This window comes from Phyllostomus hastatus, unplaced genomic scaffold, assembly GCF_019186645.2.
Source record: "Phyllostomus hastatus isolate PE091 unplaced genomic scaffold, TTU_PhHast_1.1 phas_scaffold_182, whole genome shotgun sequence".
Taxonomy (NCBI): Eukaryota; Metazoa; Chordata; class Mammalia; order Chiroptera; family Phyllostomidae; genus Phyllostomus; species Phyllostomus hastatus.
Window position 1 is genome coordinate 29,040,703 of NW_025334013.1, and position 24,923 is coordinate 29,065,625.

General features: G+C 51.6%; 1 protein-coding gene across 2 annotated transcripts in view; it reads left to right on the forward strand.

Annotated features, from left to right (window-relative positions):
* Positions 1 to 23,472, forward strand: part of CFAP57 (cilia and flagella associated protein 57) — a 57,231-nt gene extending 33,759 nt beyond the window's left edge. Inside the window, exons 15-23 of one of the 2 annotated variants that reach the window (XM_045859901.1) lie at positions 514 to 687; positions 1,698 to 1,856; positions 4,190 to 4,333; positions 7,098 to 7,220; positions 7,555 to 7,671; positions 8,944 to 9,078; positions 9,170 to 9,313; positions 16,651 to 16,783; positions 23,094 to 23,472. In XM_045859901.1, the coding sequence (XP_045715857.1) occupies positions 514 to 687; positions 1,698 to 1,856; positions 4,190 to 4,333; positions 7,098 to 7,220; positions 7,555 to 7,671; positions 8,944 to 9,078; positions 9,170 to 9,313; positions 16,651 to 16,783; positions 23,094 to 23,308 (1,344 nt within the window). In that variant the 3' untranslated portion in view covers positions 23,309 to 23,472. The remainder of the gene's footprint in view (positions 1 to 513; positions 688 to 1,697; positions 1,857 to 4,189; positions 4,334 to 7,097; positions 7,221 to 7,554; positions 7,672 to 8,943; positions 9,079 to 9,169; positions 9,314 to 16,650; positions 16,784 to 23,093) is intronic. The other variant, XM_045859902.1, reaches the window with a different exon arrangement.
* The last annotated feature ends 1,451 nt before the right edge of the window (positions 23,473 to 24,923 follow it).

Sequence of the window (24,923 nt, forward strand, 5' to 3'; positions counted from 1 at the left end):
AGCGCAGAATTAGAGATTTGCTCATTCGTTCAGGTGTTTACCGTGCACCTGCTGTGCGCTGGTGTGTGTTGTGCCCTGGGAGCCCCCTGCGGGGCACGGTAGGGCTTCTAGCCTCAAGGAACTTCCATCTACTGGGAGAGACAATTGAGTCTTTTCACAAATACATATAAAATTGCCAGTGTCACAAGTTCAGTGGAGGAAAGGTAGAGGGAACCGGGTGTCAGTGTGAAGACTGGAGCTAGAGCAGGGTTGGGGGGGTGTTGGTGAGGCAGTGTCAGAGCAATAGAGCCGGAGGCCTGATCTGGCAGGGAGGGAAGGGGAGCTAGAAGGACAGATAGGAAGAATGTGGCGGCAGCGAGGGACCTGTGGCCTTGGCTTCCATTTCCGTAGCAACGCTCAGTCTCCCATCCCCATGATAGGCCCCATAGGCTCACCTGGTCCCAGGCCCTCTTAGCACAAAGGGGGCGTGTGCCCCTTCTCCCCGGAGCACTCATTGTCCCTCTCTCCGAGCAGGCCCAGGAAGATGTCAGGCAGCAGCTGCGAGAGTTTGAGGAGACCAAGAAACAGATTGAAGAAGATGAAGACCGAGAAATCCAAGACATCAAAACCAAATATGAGAAAAAGCTTCGGGATGAAAAGGAGTCAAACCTTCGGCTCAAAGGAGAGACAGGCATCATGAGGAAGAAGGTACGGGGCTGGTCCCTGAGAGGCCTGGCGTGGGAAGGGCAGCATTGCGGAGAAAGCATCGGGGCAAGGTGTGTGGGGGGGCAGGTGGAGGGCAGCAGAGGCCCCCGCCACCGCAAATGTCCTCACCTCCAGCAAGTGGGTTAGGAATGGAGCACCGCCTGGTGTGAGGGTTCTCTCTGCACCGTCAGGCTGGAGGATCCTCACCACCTCCTCTAAAGGGGTCACGGTGGGGGCATCCCCTTTTCTTTCTGGGGATAGTGAGGTTCACTGTAACACTGATGGACATTCCCTGGGCTTTCATTTATTGGCAGGTAGGAGTCAGTCAAAGTTTTCAGAGCTACATCCCCAATAGAAATGGAAATGAGGTCTTGTGGAGGTGAGGCAGTTTCCACTGGAGGTGTCCTCAGGCTCTCAGTGCAGGGAGTCCTGGGTGGCTCCTGCTTGGGCTCCATGGGTGGGAGCAGTGTGGGGCCGTAGGATGCTTAACTTACAGGACGGGGCAGATGTGTTTAGTCACTGGTGGTTGGTGTGAGGAGGGATTCAACTTAGAGATCCTTTTAGAATTGCCAGTTTCCCCAAAATGTTTAGTGATAGAGAAGCCAAGTTCAAAGCAAGCTTGCAGTCCTTCCTGCTAGAAATCACACTACTAGCCCACCCAGGGGACAGCCATGTTTTTCCTTCTTGGACATGGCGAGGAATACTCATCAGTTAGGGCTCCATATCTGTGACCTTGATGGGAGATAGATTCCAACCTTTCAAGGCCGGCATGGTCCTGGAAACTCTGGGTCCACTCAGGGAGTTGGTCTCTGGGGCCCCTTGCTGCAGACAGTCCGTCCCCACCTGAGGGGGTGGGCCTGGGTCTTACCAGACAGAATACTACAGGCATCATCCATGTGGCCTGGGAAACTCCTGGCTGTCCCAGACTCTGATGGGGAGCTCTTTACATTTACAGACAGTTGGGAGGAGCGGAGGGAGTTCAAAGACTTTGTTGTTGCCATCTGTACCTTTAGTTCAGCAGCCTGCAGAAGGAGATTGAAGAGCGAGCCAATGACATTGAGGTCCTGAAGGGAGAGCAGGTGAAGCTGCAAGGAGTCATTAAGTCCCTGGAGAAGGACATCCTGAGCCTCAAGCGGGAGATCCAGGAAAGGGATGAGACGATTCAAGATAAGGTGATGGCGCATCTTCCCTGCTCCCTCCGCTGCAGCCTGGGAGGGCCCAGGCAGTGGGGGCAAAGTTCAGGAGAGAGGGCCCCTGGCTTCTCGGAGCATGTTTATTTAACTTGAGCGGTCCGTGAAGTGCTTTGCACTGGGCTAGTTGCTGTCAACACATCACATTCAATTCTCCCAGCAACCCCAGGGGCCAGGAGCAGCCCAGTTGTAAAGTTCAGGAAACTCAAGGTTAAGTATCTTGCCCAAGGTCACACGATTTACAGGTGACTCCTTGGGATAAGAACCTGGGTCAGCTGACTGCAAGGGCCCTGCTCCACCACTCCGAGTATCCCTGGGTGACCTTCCCATGGACTGGGGGCAGCTCACCCACCCATTGGCCACACGTTAACCTTCTGGCCAGAGAGGAACTCCCCCACGTTGGCCCCACAGCTGCCGGGCTCCCCAGAAGGCTGGTATCACTTTTCAGGGTGCCTTTTCTCACAAAACACTGAGAAGACGGACACATCACATTTTGTGGGACACACCACCTCAATATCCGAAATCCCGTATCATCCTCCTGAGCAAATCCAGGCTTTCCTGTTACCGCCTCGGGCCAAATTCTCCCTCGGAGAGAACACGTGGGCCGTGGCCCAGTTAGCCGGTTTCCACACAGGTGCTTCCCTTCAGCTGCCAAGGGCTCTCAGGCAGCTTCTCCACGCCTTTGTTTTCTCACCTGTGAAACTGGCCCCTCAGGGCATCTCATGAGGATGAAATGATGTCGTACCCACATGCAGTTTCTACATGTGAGTGTCCATGTGTTTGTCCAGGCATTCTTTAAGGGAGGGTCCAAAGCTCTGTTCAGATTCTCAAAGCAAGGAAGAGGAGCGACAAGATAGAGGTGAAGACCTGACCTAGGAAATTGCAACAGCCTCCTGACCGGTCCACAGGCCTCTCTTCCTACCCCGGCCCCCAGCTCCTTGCCACCATCCTCTGTGACTACATCAGTCTCCCACGTACACTTCCATCCCATTGCCTACTGCAGGGGTTGGCAAACTTTCTTCTCTGCAAATGGCTAGGTAGTGAACACCTCACTCTTTGCAGGCAGGATAGTCTCTGGCACAACTGTTCCACTCTGCCGTCATAGCGTGAAACCAGCCGCAGACAACACGGAAAGGAACGGGCATGGCTACATTCCAATAAAGCCTCATGAAAACAGGCAACACGCCAGATTTGATCCGAGGGCTGTAGTTGGACCAACTCCTGGCCTCCTGGGTACATTCAGAGGCTTTTGTCTAACACGAAAGGCCCTTGCCTCCATCGCCTGCTCCCCTCCAGCCTCCGGTGTCCCTGTGGACCACCCGCCACTTGGTTTCAGCGCCCTCAGTGCACCCTATCCCGTCCACACCCTCCTCCTCTGCACCACCCATCACAGTGTGGGCGGGTGGGCACGTTTGTGGATACTCCCACTTCCCCAGCTAGTGTTTTCCTTTAGGGGGAGCATCTCTGTCATTTTTTTTTTTTTTTGGTATCTCGGACCTTGCTGAAAGGTCTCTAGTAAACATTTGATGGATAGATGGACCTACATTTTAATTACTATTGCCTTGCAACAAATTACCCCAAAACTTAGTGGTGAAAGACAGCAAGTCTTTTATTATGCCCACAGATTCTATGGGGCTGGAATTTAGACCGGGTGCCACAGGTTGGGTTGTCTTTGTCCCCAGTGTCTGGGGCCAAGCCGGGCCTCAGTCAGGGGGACTCGGGCAGCTGGGGGCTGGAAGGCCAGCTTATAAGGTAGACTTGTCATTCATGTGCTTAGCCCCTTGGCAGGGACGGCAGGGAGGCTGGGATCAGCCAGGACTGCCCACCAGAGCATCTAATGTGTTCCCCAGCCTGGAGGTGTCAGTGTAGTGACACTGCTTATGTAGCAGGTGGCCTACCCAGAGAACCAGGTGGCAGCTGCTTGGCCTTTCCTGAGCCAGCCTGCGGAGCCACACAGCACCGTGTGAGCTGGAAGTCCAGCCAGATGCAAGGGGAGGCAATCAGATCCTACCACCTAATGGAGAAGCATAAGGTCAGACTGTACAAGAGCACATGGGCGGAGAAAGGCTGGGGAGGCCAGCTCTGGAAAACACATGGCCACAGCCTGTACGTGAACGAGTGAGTGAATGCATGAAGCGCTGGCCCGGGAGCCAAGGAGCAGTGCTGCCGCCCCGTGGGGAGCCTGCCCTTGTGTGTCCAGCAAGGAGAGCTGACTGTGGCCTCTTTGATCAGGAGGGCACAGGATGTGTGCTCTTTGCCTAAAGGGATCCCATCTTCCCAGGCCTCTGGACACCTCATTTCTCTCTCACCTGCAGGAGAAGAGAATTTATGATCTGAAAAAGAAAAATCAAGAACTAGAGAAATTCAAGTTTGTCCTTGACTACAAAATAAAGGAGCTAAAGAAGCAAATAGAACCTCGAGAGAAGGAGATCAAGGTGATGAAGGAGCAGATCCAGGAGGTGAGAAGCCTTCTGCCACTCCCTGCCCTCTCCAGCCCCCTGCCCCCTCCAGCCCCCTGCCCCCTCCCCTGCTACTCCTGGCTGGCCTGTGGGGGATGAAAGGAAGCTCCCCTCACAATCCCTCCCTGTTCCCAAGGTGTGTGCAGCTTCCGCTCTGTGGAGGGTGCCACAGAGAAAGCCCAACCAGGTGTTCAGCTGAGCAAAAGCAAAATGCTTTGGGATCTCTCTTGCTGAGTGGTCCTCAGAGTGGTCTCTGGCCCTGCCAGCACCTCAAGGTGCATGCCCTCAAAGGGAAACCGCGGATGTTGGGCCTTCAGCCACCAGGGGGCAATGTGCACTCAGCCATGAGCCTTGGGCACCAGAAAGTACAAGCCTCCAGTTCACTCTTTTCTCAGACTGGAAATGTTGGTTGGGGCCCTCTGCAAGGCTGTGTTTGAACTTCATCTGATAAGGAATGGGAAGTCATCAAAGGCCCTTGAGCAGGAGAGTGGCAAAATTAAGTGTGTGTTTTAGGAAGCAAACAGGATGAAGGCAGCAAGATGAGAAGCAAGAGCAACTGGAGGAGGGCTTCTGAGAGTCCAGTGAGGTACAAGTGCCCTCGCTTGGCCCCTCTGCCCCTTGCATTTCGACACGTATCCACCTGTCAGCCTCCCCTCCCTGAGCAGAGCAGCTGACGGATAAAAAACCAAACTCCTGACTTCCCCTTCCTCATTTCCCATTGCTTCAGTACAGGGCACTGCAGGCCACCCATGTGCTTAATGTAGACATATAGACGTCTCCCTGCTTCTCCCTTTCCCTGAACTCCTGTATCCACCACATCTTCACCAGTGCCCGTCTGATCGATTTCCAAAAGACATCTCCAATCCAACCCTCCTTCCTTCCTATGGCCATCACCCTGGCCCAAGCTTCCGTCACCTCTGGTCCGGACTTGCCTCCACCCTCCAGTCTACTGTCCTCCACACAGAGGCCACAGCGGGCCCCCACAGTGTCACATCCCACCTAGAATAAAAGCCAGACTCCCTGTGGGGCCCAGGAGACACAACCCAGCCTCTACCTCCTCTCCAGCCTCATCTCCAGGCTCCCTCCCCTTCTCCAGCCCACGGGCTTTCTGGCAGCTCTGAGGACAAGCCAAGCGTTTCCCAGCTCTGGACCTTTGCATTGCTGCTTCCTCTGCCCAGAAGGCTCCAGATCTTCACACTACTGGTTCTGCGTCTTTCAGAGTTTCAGCTCATACACGAGTCACCTCTTCAAGGGGGCCTTCCCTGACCTCCCTATCCAAAATAACCTCCGGCTCCCCCTCCATTTTCTCTGTGCTGAGCAGGGATAACAAGGAAAAAGGTGTCAGCATTGGTGACTCAACTAGAATTGGATCCACAAGCGCTACGGTGGAAAAAATCAAAGCCTTTTCTGTAGGAAGCCCAGGGAAGAAGCCGGGTGTAGGATTTCTAGGCCCAGGGAGGTCCAGAGGAGGTGTGTCCCTGTGTCAGTGACTCTCCCTGGCCTCTGGGATAAGGAAGGATGCCCCCACCTGACCACAGAGCTGTGCTCTCCAGGCCTGCTGTCACTCTTGAGTGACTTCAGGGCCCAAAGATGGTAGCCAGAGAATATGAAAGAGAGAGTAGAGGTCCCACCTGCCTGGGAGTCAGTGTGCCACAGGCCCTGGAAACCACTGCCCATTTCTCCCTCCTCATTTGACATATTTGTCAACCACGTTTAAGATTGGGTCAGTCACTTTCCACCCCAACATACTTGAGAGCTTATTCATTTCCCTTCAGGAGCTGGGCCAACCATGGCATTGATTCTCAGCAGGGGACATGTCCCAACCTTGGGAGTAAGCAAACAGGGCGCCTCCTACTCCACCCTGGTACCAGTTGCTCCCAGGACTGACCGCTGGCCCCGACTCCTTCCTCAGAGGTCTCTGATCTTGGGGCTCAGAGGCACATTTGGGCTTCTTTGTCCACGTACAAAGTGCTTTCAGTAATGAGGAGAAGGTTCTTCTAAAGTCTGCCCCTTGGTGTTCAGAACACGAATGTGGCTCATTAGGACTTCCTGGTGTCCCCAGAAGGTGGCCAGGAGCCTTGAAATCTGAGCAGAGGGCCTGAAACAGATTAGAGGGGCTACTCCATCCAGCTCTGCACAAAACCAGTCAACTGTCCCATGTCCCCAAAATGGCAAACCTCTCTACTAACAGGAGCACCAGGGTCCACCAGATTCAGTGTGTAAATAAATCAGCATCACTCCTCCCCTTTGGGAGGAATTAGGCCAACTGAGAGCTCCCCCACAGCTGGTCTTGTGCACATCAGAAGCTCCAGACACATCTGTCAGTCACATCTTCGGTTAATAAAAAGGCAACAAAGAAAATATTTCGGAAGTTCCTTGTGGTTTCTGCTTTCTCTTTTTTCAATCAAAGATATTTATTTATTTATTTATTTATTTATTTATTTATTTCTAGAAAGAGGAAGGGAAGGAGAAAGAGAGGGAGAGAAACATCAATGTGTGATTGCCTCTCATGCACCCCCTACTGGGGACCTGGCCTACAACCCAGTGTGTGCCCTGACTGGGAATTGAACCCAGTGACCCTTTGATTCACAGTCCAGCACTCAATCCACTGAGCCACCCCAGGAAGGGCTGCTTTTTGTTCTGAAGATGGGACACTCCCCACATTTGTAGTTGTTAAGACCCTTTCAATAAAGTGACTAGGCAGAGCCTCCTCAGCTTCCTCTTCCCTGTCTTTTGCCTTTGGCTGGGGACGCCTACACGCCAGTTCCTCCAAACTTTCTGCTTTAGAATCGACACTGATGTGTTGTGGGCCCAGAGGGTCGAGATTCACTTACACAACGTCACAAAGAAGCCAAGGAAGGTGCTTCTCTGCAGGACCCTGCCTCAGGTTAGAATTGAGGTTCCAGTTCTTGAGAGTTATCAATTTATAGGGAATGCAAGAGAAGGCAATGAACTCGGTTAAAGGAACAAGGCACCTAAGAGTGGAAAATTCATAGCCTGGCTATAGAAACCTATGGTTGGGTTAACATGCCAGCCAAGGTGGTGGGGGCTTTGGGGATGGCAAGGAGTGAAAAGAAAGGTTCTGTTCCAGAGGACATGTGGGAACTAGAAAAGACATATCCTGGTAACAAGGGAGACATTCCCATTAAAAGATTTCAATTCAAACCTAATTTTCATTCTCTTATTTTCTTATTCTTGACTCTGTCCCGTGTTTTCTACAGATGGAAGCTGAACTGGAGCGTTTCCATAAGCAGAACTCCCAGCTGGAGCTGAACATCACGGAACTGTGGCAGAAATTAAGAGCCACCGATCAGGAGATGCGCAGAGAGAGGCAGAAGGTGCGAGGATTCTCAGCGTCTGGAGCTCTTGGATTCGGGATCTGGCACCTGTCTGCCGCGGGCAGCTGGCTTCTAAGAGACAGACCCAGCCCACTGCTAAGATACATTCCCGTTTTAACTGGCGTCCTTGCTCACAGCCCTGCCAGATTTCAGGCCCGTGCACATTTACATGACTGAATCCATCTGGGACTAGAGGGTGCCTTTGGGTTAAGTGACCAGTGAGTGGGAGACCATTTTCATGGGAATGCTGACAGCCTTGGCTTGTTTGTCCTGGGAAGGAGCATGCTCAGAGAGGCCATTTGTAGTCGGTGGTTGAAGACCTTGGCTACCAAATCAATGCTGAGTCCAGGAGGATCTCTGAGATCACCAACTCTGGTGTCTTTGTGTAAGAAATAAGGAAAGCAGGTCCAGAAGGACCAGGATGTTAAGAAACTTCACCTGGCATCCATCGTTAGTAGGTACAGAGCTAGTACCAGGAACCAGGTCTTCCGGCCCTGGGCCCAGCCTTGGCTGCACCCTCACCTGCTGGCAACGGCACCTGTAATGTTGGTTGGGTCAGACTGAATGTTTCCATTCCCCACATTAAGCACTGGCTCTGTACTAGGTAATAGTAGAAGCTGCGGTAGAGCTGCAAACGTGAACCGACACAGATCCTGCCCTTCACAAACTGAAACAGTTGGCAGGTGATTTGTGGCAGGTGTGTCATAATTGTAATGCATGGTGGAAAATCATGGAATATGAATACAGGGCCATGGGAGCCAGGAGAGGGGAGAGAACGGCTATGTCAAGACTAAGGGGACATGGGTACCAGAGAAAGCATGATGGAAAAGGGAGGATCTAGCCCAATTTTGTCTTTTTCTTCCTCCTACCCATCATAGCAGCCTTTGGGAAGGATAAGCCCTGGGTGAGCTAGAAGGGGGCATGGAAGCCCTGGCCCAGGGACCTGCAGGAGAAGTGATGCCCCATCTTGGCTCAGAAAGGAGTAAGGGTGACTACCATGCTCCCTTTCCGCTCTGAAGGCCTGTGCTCCTGAACGGAACCAGAGCCAGTAAAGGAATCACTCTGTGTCCCCTTAAAGATGACGCTGTTCAGGCCAGGTGCACAAGAGTTTTAGTGCCTCCACCTCCAGCACCTCCAGGCTGTGTGCCCATCCAGGTCTCCATACCCAAGTCCCAGATGCGGTGTCTCCTGTCCCTCTCTGCAGCCATTGGCCTGCAGTCCCTGCCCCTGGAGAATCCCTTGCATGCCAGAAGTAAGCACCTCTGGTTGCAGGAGCGGGACCTGGAGGCGCTGGTCAAACGGTTTAAGACAGACCTGCACAACTGCGTAGCGTACATCCAAGAGCCCCGGCAGCTGAAGGAGAAGGTCCGAGGTCTCTTTGAGAAGTACGTGCAGCGGGCAGACATGGTGAGCTCTGCCTACCTTCCCGCCCTCCCCTTCCCCCTGGTCTCCCCCCCACCACCCACCCTCGCTCACTGAGAACCTTCTGCCCCATCAGGTGGAGATCGCAGGGCTGAACACAGACCTGCAGCAGGAGTACGCCCGCCAGCGGGAGCACCTGGAGAGGAACCTGGCCACTCTCAAGAAGAAGGTGGTGAAGGAGAGCGAGCTGCACCGCACCGATTACGTCCGCATCATGCAGGTACCTGCACGCTCCCTGCCAGCTCTCTCGGAGGCCAAGCCCTCCAGATGAGAGAGCCTGTGAGGGCCTCTGAGACTTCCCAATGCTCAGGGGACCCGCTGGCTGTCCCTAAAACCTTCACTTCGACTCCTCCTCTCAGACCTTCCAGAGCTCGTCCTGGCTGTGCCCAGGGCCCAGAGCCCCACCTTGGGGGTCTCCCAGGCATGTCTGTGCCCAGGCCCGCCCCACCGCTGTCCGTGAGTTTCTCCCCCCTCGCTTCACCTGTTTCTCTCCTCTGCTTCATCCTTACCCAGGGCACTCCTGTGTCCTGCCTCACTCTTCTCGCTGACCCCTGTCCTTTCTGGACCTGCATCCGCATGATTTTAGCTCCCTAAGTCCCACTCTCCTTTCCCTTTCCTTCATTTCCAGCTCTTATTGCACCTTACTTTGTTCTGCTGCTTTTTATTCTGCTACAGGTATCACATGGTCCCTGCAGGCCAAGTTCTCTCCTCTGAACGCGCCTGTCTCCGCCCACCTCATCTGACTTTTCTGGTGCCTCAGGTTCCTACCCTTATCTCTGGGGTGCAGAGCTGACCACACCCACCCGGAGAGCCTCGCTCTGATTTAATGAGCCCTCCACACCCACCTCCCAGGATCCTCCATAGGGCTGTGCAGAGAACCTGACCCCATTAAGGCCACCTCCACTTAAGCACATTATCAGGACTGCCAGTCAGGCCTCTTCTGCCAGATTTCTGTTTGGGTATCAGTATTGTCTGAGGCAATTAATGTGGATTAATCAGAACCGCATTAATAAGGCACATTCCTTTTTATGCTTATATTTCATTCATGCCATAATTAAAATACTGGAATGGGGATGGGCCGCAGTTGGATCGAGACAAGCCAGTGTCCAGCTTGGCCAGTCCGTCCACTGCTGGGCAGAGCACCCTGCAGTTCAGGCCAGGCCCAGGCCTACTGGGTCCCATGCCACCTTACAAGTAGCCCTTGCTTAAAGGCAGCCCACACCGTCGATAACCCCTGCCCCACTCCATGGCCAGGAGAGCCGTCAAAGGCCCAGGGGCAGGGGTGGCTGCAGTTGGTGAGGCCCTGAGGCACAAGCAGTGGATACACAGAGCCATTGCTCAGGGTCTCAAGGGCCCCCAAGCAGGAGGAACCCGCCCAGGAGTACAATGTGTGGGGCAGTGGGACCAGTGGGGCCGCAGGAGCAGTCGTCAGCAGGTGATGCTGCTGAGCTCTTGTCTGTGTCCTGCTACCAGAGCACAGGCCCGAAGGGCCTGCCAGGGGCCTGTGCTTCTCCCCATGCCAGGCAGACTCCCAAGCAAATGTCAGTTGTAGCAGAAGAAGGCTAAGGAAAGAAAGCGAAGACTGCAGGCTAGACAGAAGGTGCAAGCATCAGCATGAGGCCACTCGGGGGGGCCCCCTTTTGCTCCTCAGTGCCCCCAGAGGCCATGTGTCCACTCCTGCTGGGCCAGGGTGCAAGTCAGGTAGAGGGAGCAGCAGAGGCCCGGCAGGGCGCCTGGCCAGCCCTGTCACTCACTCCCCAATGGCGGCAGAGGGAAATCCCTGGAGGAGTGTTTTTTTGGCCAGCATTGTAAGCCCATGTGCCGAGGGGCCCCTAGAAGTGCCCCAGACAACTGCAGGGAGCAAGAGGGGGGCTGCGGGCAAGGTCTGCACCCCTTGGCCAGGGAGACAACTTGCTTTTTACCACAGGCTCTGTGTAACACTTTATTTGGAAAAATTTTTTTTAAAGGAAACTTTTCAAAACCACTGGTCTGGCCCTGGCTGGTGTGGCTCAGTTGGTTGGAGCATAGTCCCATAAACCAAAAGGTTACAGGTTCAATCCCTGGTCAGGGCACGTGCCTGGGTTGTAGGTTCGGCCCCCCAGCCTGGGTGCCTACCAATCAACGTTTCTCTCTCGCACAGATGTTTCTCTCCCTTTCTCCCTCTTCCCTCTCTAAAAATCATGAAGCCTGTACTCAGATGAGGATAAAAACAAAAAAACAAAGAGACCACTGGTCTGGGTTTTAAAAATCGTTCCTTTCTTTGATCTTGAGTTGAAGGTGAGGTCTGGGCTGGGGCAGCTGGGTGTTGGGCAGGTGCTGACGCTGTGCAGACCCCGTTTACCTGCCAGGGCCACTGAGAACACTCCTTAACGTCTTCGGGAGCCACCTTCCCTGTCTGCAGAATGGGGGAAAAAACGCCAACTTCAGCGAGTTAATGCGAAGTTTGGACGCGATAACTAATACAAAGCACTCGGCACTGGCCAGATACAGAACAGGCACTCAAAAATTATTTCCCTTCCTATCTACCAAGCGAAAGGCCTGTTGAAGAACCAAGTTGGAAATCCAGTGGGAGAGCCTGGAAGGCCACCACAACACGGACCAGGGGTACCTGTGGGCTGGGGGGACCCGAGAGGGGGCCACTCAACGGATCCCAGGCCCCCCCAGCTGGGGCCCCAGGCACCGGATGCCTTGGTATGCACGGATAAGGGGCTGTGTCTGCAGGATCCAAGGCCCTCACATTGTCTGAACATCCAAGGCCTTCAGTCCAGAAAGGACAAGAGAGGCCAGGGTGGACACGGCATCTGAGAGAAACTCATTAGGAAACAGAAAATGAGGTCACTGTCTCATCTGAATGTTCAGACAGGAGCACAGAGTCTCCGGCATGCTTGCAGATATGTTAGCGAGTTGCTGTGGACTACAAGTATGTAGGACACATGCTTTGCTCACTCATTGTGAGTGTTCTCGGGGCTTCTTACCCGGACAGTTCTGTGCCATCCGTGCAGGACTCCAAGGTGGCCGTGGCAGCAGGCCTTCCCGCAGGGAGCTCGTCGGAGGGGGCTGGAGTGAGACACAGGGAAGCACTGCTCGCTCAGTGTCTCCGGGGCTGTGAGCTCCTCAGAGAGGTGGGCTGCAGTCAGGGGAAGCGGCCTTTGAGCCGGGCCGTGAAGGGTGAGCAGAGAGTGAAGCAAGTCGGGGAAGAGCCTTTCAGTCAGAGGGCACAACCCGAGAACACACAGAGAAGAGCAAGGCTGTGGGGCGTTCGGGGCACCAGGGGGTCCACAGACCTTACTCCAGTGCCTGGCACGGGGACAGGGAGGAGGGCCCACTGCGACAGCAGGCAGCTTCGGGTCACACTGGAAGGGCTTTCCCTGCCGTGCCGAGAAGGATAAAGTTCACCTGATAAGCAGGTGCCACCTAAGGTTTCTTAAGCAGGAGGGGTGTTGTCTGTTCCAAAAAGGTTAAGTCAGTTGGCCAGTGGAAAGGCCAGTGGGGAAAGGTAAGTGGCAGGAAAAGCCACGTTAAAGGAAGATGAGAAGGGCTTGGAAGGGGGACATGTCAAAAAACATTTCAGAGTCGAAATGATTAGTAGCAGTGTCAGGTTAGATGTGAGAAGGAGTTTGAAAGAAGAGCAGAGAAATGGCTCATTTGTGCAATTTGGCAGATGACGAGCCCGTCCACTGTGGGTTCCAGAAAAATGCCACCAATGCAGGGCTTCCAAGTTCACAGAATAAATCAGTTGTCTGCTCTTTCTACATGGCGGTCTTCTTAAAGATGCTGACTCAGGAGAAGCCAGTAGGGGGTGCTATAGGCATTCTTTCCCTTCCCTGCCAACTGCAAGTGTTAGATGTGCCAGCCAGTTCCCACCTGTGGCTCTCCAGCTGCACACTCTGCCAACAGCAATCCTGGACAGCTTTGTAGAGCCCCTTTACGTAGAAGGCTTTTTATATCAACAGACCTCAGCATCCCCAGCCAGCCTCTCACACATACCCTCTACCTGGGCATTCGGTGAACCCTGGGCCAGGGAGAGGCTGAGCCGGGGTGAGGGGTCTGGAGTATATGGGAGGGGTTTCTGTAGGCCTGCCTGACCTGACCGAGGAGGGATCAGGAACAGAAGGTGCAGCGAACCTGTCTCATTCACAGTTCCAGTGCGCAAAGCCGTCAAAGCACATGCAGGCGCGCCGCATTCGATGGAGCCTCACAGAGGCCGTGTTTTCACAGAGTGAGGTGTGTGGAGGCGTCGAGCAAGGCTATCAGTTTTCCAGTAGCTCAGATGATAGTTAGCACTTTTTTCGTAATAAAGTGTTTTTAACTAAGATGCATACATTGTTTTTAGATATAATGTTATTGCACTTTAATAGACTGCAGTGTCACATAAAAATAGCTTTTATATGCACCGGGAAACCAAACAATTCATGTGACTTGTGTTGCGTTATTTGCTTTGTTGTGGTGGCCTGGAACCAGACTCGCAATGTTGCCCCGAGGCTCGCCTGCCTGGGCAGTTGCCTTCGGTGTGACCTCGGGATCCTGGGGACACGACCCATCCCAGGAAGTACTCTTTAGGGAGGAGAGCCCAATCAACCCTTGAAGTTATGATTACTTTTATTATCATCACTGAGTATTTAGTGTCTCAATTCCGGCTTGCTCCCTCTGGACTCTGGGCCTGAAACGCTCTTCCCTGTCCCCCTCCCCACCTCACCACGGAGCCTTCCACACTCGGGCTGAGGGCCCCTCTTCAAACTGTCATGGTGTCTCTTGGCATTGGATCTAAGCAGGACCTCCTGTGTCTGGCACGAGGACCAGTGTATAGCAGGCCTTTCGGAGCTGGTTCTTAAGTAATTTTTAGGACTGAATGAATGAACAAACAAAAGACCAAGCAGAGCAGGGGACTCTGGCTGCGATGGGTCAAGGGTCTCCATCATACCCTGATAAGAACCGCGCCGTGTCCTGGAGGGCCCTTCGGTGGCCAGCACCGTGGAGGTGTCCAAGGCTGACGGCTGGGTCTGAAATGGGCATTCACACCAAAAAGTACCGGGAGCCAGAAGTGCCAGTCATGTGACGGGGTTGTGGGGGGATGGGTGGGGAAGAAACCTAAGGCGGGGTTCACTTGGGGCCGTGATGGGAGCAGAGGGAAGAGATGCTGAGAGCTGGTGACAGGCTGCAGCAGGAAGGGAGGACACAAGGTTCAGTTCCGACACAAAATTCACAGGATCCAGTGACAAAATGGACGGAGACGACCAAGAAGAAGTAACTGGAGATGCTAGGAAAGCTGACCGGTGTTGGTTACTGTGCTGAGGAGGCGGGGGAGTGAGCCTGAGGGACACCAATGGGGAGGGGAGTGGGGAGAGCTCCTGCATGTGCGCGAGTTGCCTGCGAGCTTCCTGCGGCTCTTCTGAGAGGCCTGTCTGTCTCCGCGGTCCCGCCCGACCTTTACCCCCGGCTTGTGATTTCCTCATTACTGAGAATCTCATCTTATTCAGCCTTGTGTGCACTGCATTAGTTATTCATCTGCTGATCCAGTCCACAAATATTTATGGAGCACCTCTTACAGGCAAGACAGAGTCCAAGGTCCTGGAACCCAATAAATACACATTCAATTAATCGTGTTATGACTGGAAGTCGGCAAGGAGGAGTTCCGGGCCAGGAAACGCACAGAGCTTGACCGGGGAGCATCTGGACAGGGAAGGTGGGAGACTCGTCACCCAGGCCTGGGGGAGTGAAGGGGGTGAAGGAGCAGGTGGAGAAAAGCTGCCGACTTCACGCAGAAACAGACACAGAGCCTCACCTGAGAACGAGGGATTGGCAAAAGGGAGGGATGGGGAAGGCTAAACTGAAGTGACACCCTGAAAATCTGAAGGCGTGTTTGACTTTAGATGAAGAGGCCCTGGAGGGAAAGACTATGGTGGGGGGGTCCCCAGGTCAGCCCCTGCTCCCTCTCGGGCCCCACTAGCTTGTCCCTGTGACTGAGAAGGGTGAGGACTCGGTCAGTGGGTGAGCAGAGCTTCCAACCCTCCTGTTTTGGGGGCTCTGACTCCGCCCTCACCGCTCCCACACCCTGTCCCGCGTGGGAGCAGAGCTGATTCCTGGCACGAGTTCATTTTACGTGGGTTCAGCCTGCGTTTGCTGTTTTTGGTGCTCTCACCCTCCAGGCCTTGCTACCCACCGGTGGTCTGGCTCACAGACCAGCTGCAGCATCTCTTGGGAGCTGGGTAGAAACGCAGACTCTCAAGACCAGCTGCAGAGTCAGAAGCCGCCTTTGACAGCATCCTCAGGTCATTCTTGTGCACAATCATGTGAGAGACACCGAGTGCTGTGGCTGTGGGCTCTGAGAGCCAAGTGGCCAGTGTCTCCCTGGGCCTGTGGTGAAGGGGGCACCTCCACAGAGCCACCCTTGGTGCCCCCATGCTGAGTGTGAACAGGAAGGTGTGGGAAGGGAACAGTGTTCGTTCCCAGGGTGCAGAGGCCCCGCCGCCTGGTGTCCTGCGGGCTCCTCATCCTCACTCCTCCCCACTGCCCTCTCTCACTTGCCATTTCAGTGCTGCAAGTGCCCCCCCACCAGCTCTCCTCCTGCTGTGGCAGTCATCTGGGAAACCCCTTACCTTCTTGATGGCAACTTTTTCAAGCCTCAGCCCAAGAATCAATTCCTAGGAATCCCCCTGGTCATTCAGGCGGACCTAAGGACTTTTCTTCTGTGCGCCACTCCTGCATCGCAGCCCTCACGCCGAACTGAGCCCGGATCCCCTACTGCACCCAAACGCCCCAGGCAGGGGCCAGGTCTCACAGGGACAGCACGGTGCCTGGCACATAATTACTGTACTCGGTACATGTTGGATGGGTGATGCATGGGTGGGTGGGTGGGTGGAAACTGTCAAACACAAGAGGAGTGAACGTCCCGTGGATGCCCCATGGGTCAATGTTAATGACCCATTTGCTTTTCTGTGTTTGTCACTAAACAGTGTGCTCTTGGGACCTAACATGGTTATGTCTGTTTTTTGTCTGCATCTCAGGGACATGGCAGACACCTTATGAATGCAGGCTCAACAATGAATGGGGGAAATGAGTAATGTATAGGACCGCACTTAAGAGCTCGGAGCTCTGGAACCAGACTGCCAGGGTAGAACCCTGGCTCTGTCGCTCGGTGTCTGTATAATGCAGGCCGGCTCTGTAACCTCTCTTTGCCTCAGTTTTCTCTTTTGTAGGATTGTGATTATAACAGAATCTACTTATAGGGTTATTATGCGACTTCAATGCATTAAGTTCATATGAAGTTCTTAGAAAAGTGCTGCTGTTGCTGTTGATGTTGGAAAGAGGCTGGATGGACAGGAAAAGCGCACTGTCTATATCTTTTGAGTCCACCGGAAGCTGAGTTAGCTGGGACCTCGAGAGGCTGAGCCATAAGCAAAGAGAAAGGCTCAGGCCCCACTAGAGGAACAGAGAACTAGTTTGGGTCTGGGACCAACCCCACTCATGCCCCACACCCTCAGCTCTGGCCAGGGCAGGCCCTGTGCCCACTGCTCACTCAGCCATCCACACTCACTCTCTTTTCCTTCTTTTCTGCAGGAAAACGTCTCCCTCATCAAGGAGATTAATGAGCTCCGCCGGGAGCTAAAGTTAACCCGCTCCCAAGTCTATGACCTTAAAGCAGCCCTGAAGGTGATGAAGAAAGGCCAACCACAAGAGAGTTCAGAGACAGGTAATGTCGCCAGTGGCTAAAGAAGATGGGCATTGGGACAAAGGGACCAATGGCAGCTGTGAGCAGGTCTCCCTTTGGTTTCCAAAGCTTTCTCTCCCAAGTGTCTGCTTATACCAGGTCACATGCACCCCACGGCCTTCTGGGAGCCTCTGCAGCCACACACCATGTCTCAAAAGGATCTGTGAGGACCCTACCACATTCGAATAGATGCGGGTCCAAAATCCTTGAGGTTAGCTACGGTATCAGAATTTAGAATCTTTCGGATCTTAGAGCAGCAATTTTCAACCTTTTTCTTCTCTTGGTACTTACAAACTAATTACTAAAATTCGGAGGCACACCAACAAATTTATAATATTTTTTGCCAATCTGACCAAAAAATAGGTATAATTTTGATTCATTCACAGCAGGCAGCTATTGTGATGTTGGCTATCGTCATATTTTATTTGACAATCTAAGGGGAAAAGAGGTCAGTGCCCCCGACTAAATAGTCAGGTAGTGCATGTTTTAAAAACTCTTGTGGCACACGGTTGAAAATTGCTGTCTTGGAACATGCTGTGTACCGCATGTCCTAGGGCAGCGCTACAGCCTGGGGCAGCCCTCCAAACTCAGACACATTAGTGTTTCTGTCGTGACACAGATGGGCACTCACATTAAACTTCCTAATTAAAAAGGCTTTTTTAGTTTTAGAGCTTCTTGGCTTTTAGAACCGTGGGTAAGGGGTTGCAGACCTGCACAATGAAAGACCAAAAAATCAGAAGCTATTTAGAAGAAGGAAATGACATTATGAGTTATTACTGCAATTATATCCTTAAGTTCCTCTGAATTTTTGACAGCCAAGGCAAAAGAGGAAACAAAGAAATATGGGTATTTACACAGTTATCATTTATGGAAAAAGGAAGTTTCTTTTTCTGGAGAAACAAATCTTTCCCTGGCACTAAACTGCATGAAAAACTTAGCACATGGATGCTTATCAAAGGGATGCTGAATCACATAACCGACAGCATCTAACTATAGGTTTTCAGACCATTAAAAACATTTTTCAGATGCCCGTTTCTTATCTGGACAGTCAGTAAACACCAAGAGTGTAAGGCATTTCTATGGAAAATTAAGCCAACGTCGTTCAAGTATATTGTTTTCTAGGGGGTTACGTGCAGGAACAAAGCTCAGAAACTTCAGTGAACTGAACCAGCCCAGGGCTGTGGACTGGGCCTTCCAAGGGCCAGCTGTCTCGTGGGCTGTGGTTAAGACAGACACGGCCCCTGTGGGAAGGTGGCAGGAGGAAGCTAAGGAGCTCTCTGTATTCTTTTCATCACTTCTCGTGAGTCTAGAACTTTATACGTATACGTACAATGTTGTTGTCTCCTGTGCCCTTTTTACTAGAGTTGAAGAGAACTTGACACAGCAGCAAACCCTCTGAGTAGTGCCTGAAGTGGCAACATTAGGTCCAAAGAGTGACGGAAGAGCACAGCGTGTTACGAAGGCCGAGATGCTTGGCCTCCTGGAGGTGAAACCACCTTCGGTGGGAGGTGCAGCGTAGCTGTGCCCGTAAACAACTGCAGAACTCCTCTTTCAAAAATCCCTGGACTGCGCCCGAGCATCCCAGCAAACAATCAAACTGAGACCTCCTCGGGCTGATGTATGATATGTGCAGGTTTTTCTTACTACGATCATGGAAATTGTCAAACATTTTCAGAACTTGAGAGAAAAGTCTAATGAATCCCCAACCTCAACAAGTATCAATCCCTGGCACTGCTGCTTCGTCAGTATCCCCACCCCCAGGCGTTTCCCCCCACACCCACCAGGGAGTGGTTTTAAACAAACCAAACGTCACATCACTGCGTGATATAGTTTTCTCATGAGAGATACTGTCCCTAACGGCTGAAGGCGTGTATCACCAACCGTCTGCCTTGAGCGTGAAAAACCTCAGCTTGACCTCGGAGTTTGAACATGGGTCCACCAAGACATGTTAGCTCAGAATATACATCCTCCAATTGTCTAAGGAACTGACCGATTCCGTTGGGTTTTAAGAATTCTTCATCCAAACCCCCAAACCACCATCTTCGTTTTAGCTGCATTTATTATGAAGTTTCCATTCATACAATTAACGAACAGTTCTGACAGCCGTACCTGCTTGTTCTTCATTATTAAAACCATGTCATTAGAACTTCTAATTAAAAATACTTCATTGAAAACCGATTAAAAGTGGCATACATAAACCATAAGATCAAAGAAAACCCAGAAGGAAACAAGAGATGCAAAATTCTGAAAGCTGGAAAGCTGACACCCGAGTGGTGAGCAGACCCACCTCACAGGCACAGGAAGCCTGGCCCCTGCCTGTGGCAGGACTGTGGGACCAGAGGGGTCTGGGGCGTGTGGTGGGGCCCCCGGAAGGCTCGGGAGTCGGCAGCAGCAGACTTCCCCGGAAGTGGGAATACAGGTGGGGCTGAAAACCAAAGGGAAATTTTAAGAAGCTATTTGATCCACCTTGTGTCTAATACAATGGTTAAAAATAGACCGTCGGCGGAGCCATCATCGTGAAATTTTAGAACACCAGAGTACAAAGACAAAAATCCTCCAAACTTCCAAAGAGGATAAAGGGGGAATTTCATGCAGAGGATCAAAAATTCCTATTGCAAAATACAAAATCAACCCACAAAAAATCAGTTGCATTTCTATATACTAACAAGAACATTCCAAAAAGGAAATTAAGAAAACAATTCCATTTACAATAGCATCAGCATCAAAAAGAATGAAATAGGAATACACTTAACCAAGGAGGCAAAAGACATTTACACTGAAGATGACCAAACGTTGCTGAGAGACATTAAAGGAGACACCAATAAATAGAAAATGTCTCCTGATCATGAATCAGAAGACAATCTTGTTAAGATGCCAGTACCACCCAAAGCAACGTATTGACTCAATGCAATACCTGTCAAAAGCTCAGGAATGTTTTTTGATAGAAATAGAAAATCCAGCCCTGGCTGGTGTGGCTCAGTTGGTTGGAGCATCATCCCATAAACCAAAAGTTTGTGGGTTTGATTCCTGGTCAGGGCACTTGCCTAGGTTGCAGGTTCAGTCCCCGATTGGGCCACGTACGAGAGGCAGCTGATCGACGTTTCTCCCTCACACCGATGTTTTTCTTCCTCTCTCCTTCCCTTCCCCTCTCTCTAAAATCAATAAGCATGTCCTTGGGTAAGAATTAAAAAAAAAAACAACTCCTGAAATTCATATGGAATCCCAAGTTATTTCAAATAGCCAAACAATCTGAAAAAAAAAAGAACAAAGTTAGAGGTCTCATACATTGATTTTTCAAAATTTACTGCAAAGCTATGGTAGTCAAAACAGTGTGACACTGGCATGAAAACAAACATACAGATCAATGGATTAAATGGAGAGCCCAGAAATAAATCCTCACATATATGATCAAATAACTTTCGACATGGATGCTAAGATTATTCAACGGGGAAAAGACAATCTTTTCAACAAGTGGTGCTGGGAAAAGGAATGAATGTCCATGTGCAAAAGAATGAAGCTGGACCCTTACTTTATATCATATACAAAAATTAACTCAAAATGAACCACACACCTAAATAGAAGAGCTGAAACTATAAAACTTGAAGAAGAAAATATAGGGGGAAGGCTTTATTACATTGTATTATTTGGCAATGATTTATTAGGTATGACATCAGAAACATGGGCAACACCTCTGGCTGGTGTGGCTCAGTGGACGGACTCCCGGCCTGCGAACTGAAAGGTCACTGGTTCGATTCCCGCTCACAGCACATGCCTGGGTTCCAGGCCAGGCCCCCAGTTGGGAGCGTGCAAGAGGCAACATATCTTTCTCACACATCAGTGTTTCTTTCCCTCCCTTCCCCTCTCTCTAAAAATGAATAAAGTTGTTGTATTTTTTAAAAAAAACACAGGCAACAAAAGGAAAAATAGATAAGGGGACTATATCAAAATTTAAAACATTTGTGCATTAAAGAACAAGAGTAAAAAGGTAGACTACAAAATAGGAGAAAAATATTTACAAGCCACGTATATGATAAAGGATTGATACCCAGAATATATACAGTACTTCTACACCTCAACCACAACCAAAAAATAAAAAAAGAAGAAGAAGAAGAAGAAAAAGGGAGAGAGAGAGAGAGATTAAAATATGGGCAAAGGACTTGAACAGACATTTCTGCAAAGCAGATACAAACAAATGGCCCACAGGCACGTGAAAACATGCTCCCCACTATTAATGACAAGGGAAACGCAAACCAAAAATACCAGATACCACCTCACACCCACTGGGATGGCTACCATCAAAATAAACCAAACAGAAACAAAACTAAAAAAGAAAAGAAGAGGAGAGAAGAGAAAAATAACAGGTGTTGGCAGGGATCTAGAGAAACTGGAAGCCTGGTGTGCTGTGTTAAAATGGCACAGCCACTATGGAAAACAGTATGGCAGTTCCTCAAACGTTAAAAATAGAGTTACCATTTGAATCAGAACTTTTACTTCTTTTTTTTTTTAAAGGTTTTATTTATTTGTTTTTAGAGAGAGGGGAAGGGAGGGAAAAAGGGAGAGAAACACCATTGTGTGGTTGCCTCTCACGTGCCCCCTGCTGGGGACCTGGCCCGCAACCCAGGCATGCGCCCTGACTGGGAGTCAAACCAGCGACCCTTTGGTTCACAGGCCAGTGCTCAATCCACTGAGCCACACCAGCCAGGGCAGAAATTTCACCTCTGAGTATATACCCCGAAAAGTTAAAAGCAGGGTATCAAAGAGATATTTGTACATCCATGTTCACAGCAGCATTACTCACAGTAACCAAAGGTAGAAGCAGCCAAAGTGTCCCTCATAGATGAATGGATAAACAAAATGTGGTATGCACATACAATAGAATATTATTCAGTCTTTGAAAAGGAAGGAAATTTAGACATATGATACAACATAGATGAACCTTGAGGACACTATACTAAATGAAATAAGCCAGTCACAAAAAGACAAACACCTACAGTCCCACTTACCCAAGGTCCCTCTGGAGTAGGCATAGCGTAGTCAACCACAGCGACAGGAAGTAGAACCAGAGCTGCCAAAGGCGGTGGGTGGGAGAGAGCGGGGAGCTGTCATCCACTGAGTACAGAGTTTCAGGTTTGCAAGACGAGAATAATTCTGGGGATTGGTTGAGGAACAGTGTAAATGTCCTTAACACTGTTAAACTGTACACTTAAAATGGTTTACAAGGCAAGTTTTATGTTATACATATTTTACCACAATTGTTTAAAGGGAGTGGGGGAGGGGAGCCCAAGACTGACCTTTGGAAGTGCTGCCATGGAGGATGAGAGTTTGCAGACTGCAGACACGAAGAACTTGAATCTCACGTGTTACTTTCTCGGCAGTGTGCATCAGGCCAATGTGAAAGTGGGGACACTGGGTGGTTGGATCATCTCAGGTCTGGGCTGTGTGGGGCACATGGGGCCAAAGGAAAAGGCCTAGACCAGCGAGGGCACTGCAAGAAAAGGTGCAAGAAACTCACTGTGGGTCTAACTGGACAGAAAAGGGAGTGAATCTGAAAGCATCCCACTTGGTAGGTAAAAAATGGGGTTGTCCAGGAAGAAGAGGTGCAGACTCAGTCAAAGGCCAGCTGTCTCGAGCATAAGACCGGAAGGGAGGCCCTGATGGAGAACGCAGGCTCTCGTGTGACGAGGGAGGGGAGGCCACACAGACGCCAAGGACATTGATGCTGAGGGTCCAGCCTTGTGAGGCAAGGTTGTGGATGAGCCCTGGACCCTCATGGACACAGGTGTTGCCCAGGATGATGGCAGCACCTGAGGGTGACTGAGAGTCCGGGGAAAGGCCTCGAGAAACGTGAATGGGTGGCCGCAGTAGGAGGGGAGAGAGGAGTCTGTCTCCAGGAGTGGGGGTTTACCTGGGGAGGAGGACTGGCGGTCTGGTAGCAACCAGTCAACAGGAGAGGCCCCCGGCTTAGGGGTGGGGAACGGGAGAAGGAGCAGCCTGCCCTGGAGGGGGCCTCAGGGCAGGTGGTCTGGGGGCTCAGGAGAGGGCAGGGCCGAGGTCATGCTCAGCATTGGTCTGTCACTCTAAAGTGTGTCTCTTCATTTCTCCATCTCTGCGAGACAGTGAAGTGGCCCATCTCTGTATCCCTAGCAGCTGGGATTGAGTGTCTGCCCCATAGTAGGTGCTCGATAAAGGTTTGGGGAGGCAGGAAGGGAGCGAGGGAGGATATGCTGGTTTCAAAAAGGCTTTGCTGCCACTCAGTGACTGGCCCACATTAGTGCTGCTCCATCCCTTACAGTGTCCACTACAAACTTGCTCGGCATCACTCCCACCATGAGACTAAATGACCAAGAAGAAACCGGGAGAATTATTGAAATGCAACGCCTGGAAATCCAGCGCCTCAGAGACCAGATCCAAGAACAGGAGCAGGTCCCAGGGTTCCACCCCATCACTGGGATTCGGCTTCCTTCCCTCGTCGGGTCAGAAGAGGACTTTGAGGTGCAGATCAAGTGACCCCCTCCAGTGGGTGGGCTGTCTCCAGCCACACTAGAAGAAGCACTGTGCTCCTGTCCCCAGGCCAACTCTGGGCCACAGTCACTGCGGCACTGACTGCACTGAGGGCATCAGCTTCTTTCTCCTGCTCCAAGGAATGTGATGCTTGCTCAGAGTAAAGGTGTTTGCCCACAACTGTGTCCTACTCTCTGCTTAGCCAGGGGGTGGGGAAGGAGGAAGGGAAAGAGGGACCCTGAGGACTGGTGGGAGGGGCTCCTCCTCCTCCAAAGTCACTGCTGCCTGTCCCTGTGGAAACCACACTCAACTCGTAGCTGGCTTCCTGCCACCCCCTTTCCTCTCTGGGCTTCATGGATGGGTAGCCTGCTCCCAATTCTGACCTGGTTTCCTTCTCTGCCAGCCACGACGAGACCAGACAAAGCCTCCTGCATTTTCTTCTCCTCTGTGAAACCTAATGAGGTGTTCTGAGGATTCTTACATTTGTGTAAACATGAGAGTAAAATAATGAACATGGCGAAGTTCCCCTGGGTCTTCCTTATCTGCTGGCTCTGTTGTTAGAACTATAAGCAGAGCTCTGCCCTTACTTCTCTCACCTCCGTGCCACTCTAGACTTGTCATCCTTGTTCCTCAGGGCCCTCCCCACTCCTCCATTTCTGGGGGTCACAACTCCTCCTCGGGGCCCCAGACTGAATGTGTGACCCAGCCACACATAACAGAAAAGATAGTTGTTGCGCACTAAAGAGCAAAGCAATCTACCCAAATGGTCCTGTGTTCTCCCGCCTGCAGAGGCGAGGCACCCTCCTAAGACCCCATATTTGTTATAAATAACAAATATTTAAGTCCCCAGTCCCTGCAGGTCCCTGCTGGCTGGTTTAAACCTGGTGTCCCCAAGGCATCTCCCCAAGTTCCCCTGTCTGCTCTTGGGCACTGCCTTGGGTGAGTTTCCCCAGCAAGAGCTGAGACATAGATATCACACTCGGCAGATCTCTCCCGAGGGCTGGGAGTAGCTGAAGGCAGGCTCTGGGCAGAGGGCACAAAGCAAAATGTACACGGGACTCTCTCCCTAGCAATGCCCACCCTGCCCCCAGCCCACACCCAGTCTCAGTGGCCAGCTTATCTCCTCCAGACCAGTGTGCACCCCAGCATGTTCTCTGCCCACTGGGAGGCCAGGTCCAGGGTGCAGGGAAGCATCCAGGCACCCCTGAGAGACTCTTCCACTGAGATAACAGCCATGCTGGGTAAACAGGCTCCTTGGGAGTCAGGCTTCCCCATTCCAAACCAGCATCTGGGCTTTAACTCTGCAGGAGACACTAACTCAAGATAAGGTCAAGTTAAGGTCACTAACCCAAGACGGTGCCGGGTCTTGAAGACACACTGCAGAGCCCAGGGCCGAGCCACTGAGAGTCACTTCCCATGGCTTCCCAAGCTCTTGACACACTGGCCTCCTCTCGATTCCTCCAAAAGGCCAAGTTCTTCCCTGCCTCCAGGTATTTCCATGGGCTGGTCTGTCCGTCTGAAATGCTCTTGCCCTCACACCTCAGTCAGTGAACTTCTACTCATCCTTTCAGGGGATAACGGGAATGTCACTTCTTCAGGAAGACAGTCCCTGCCTCCTCCC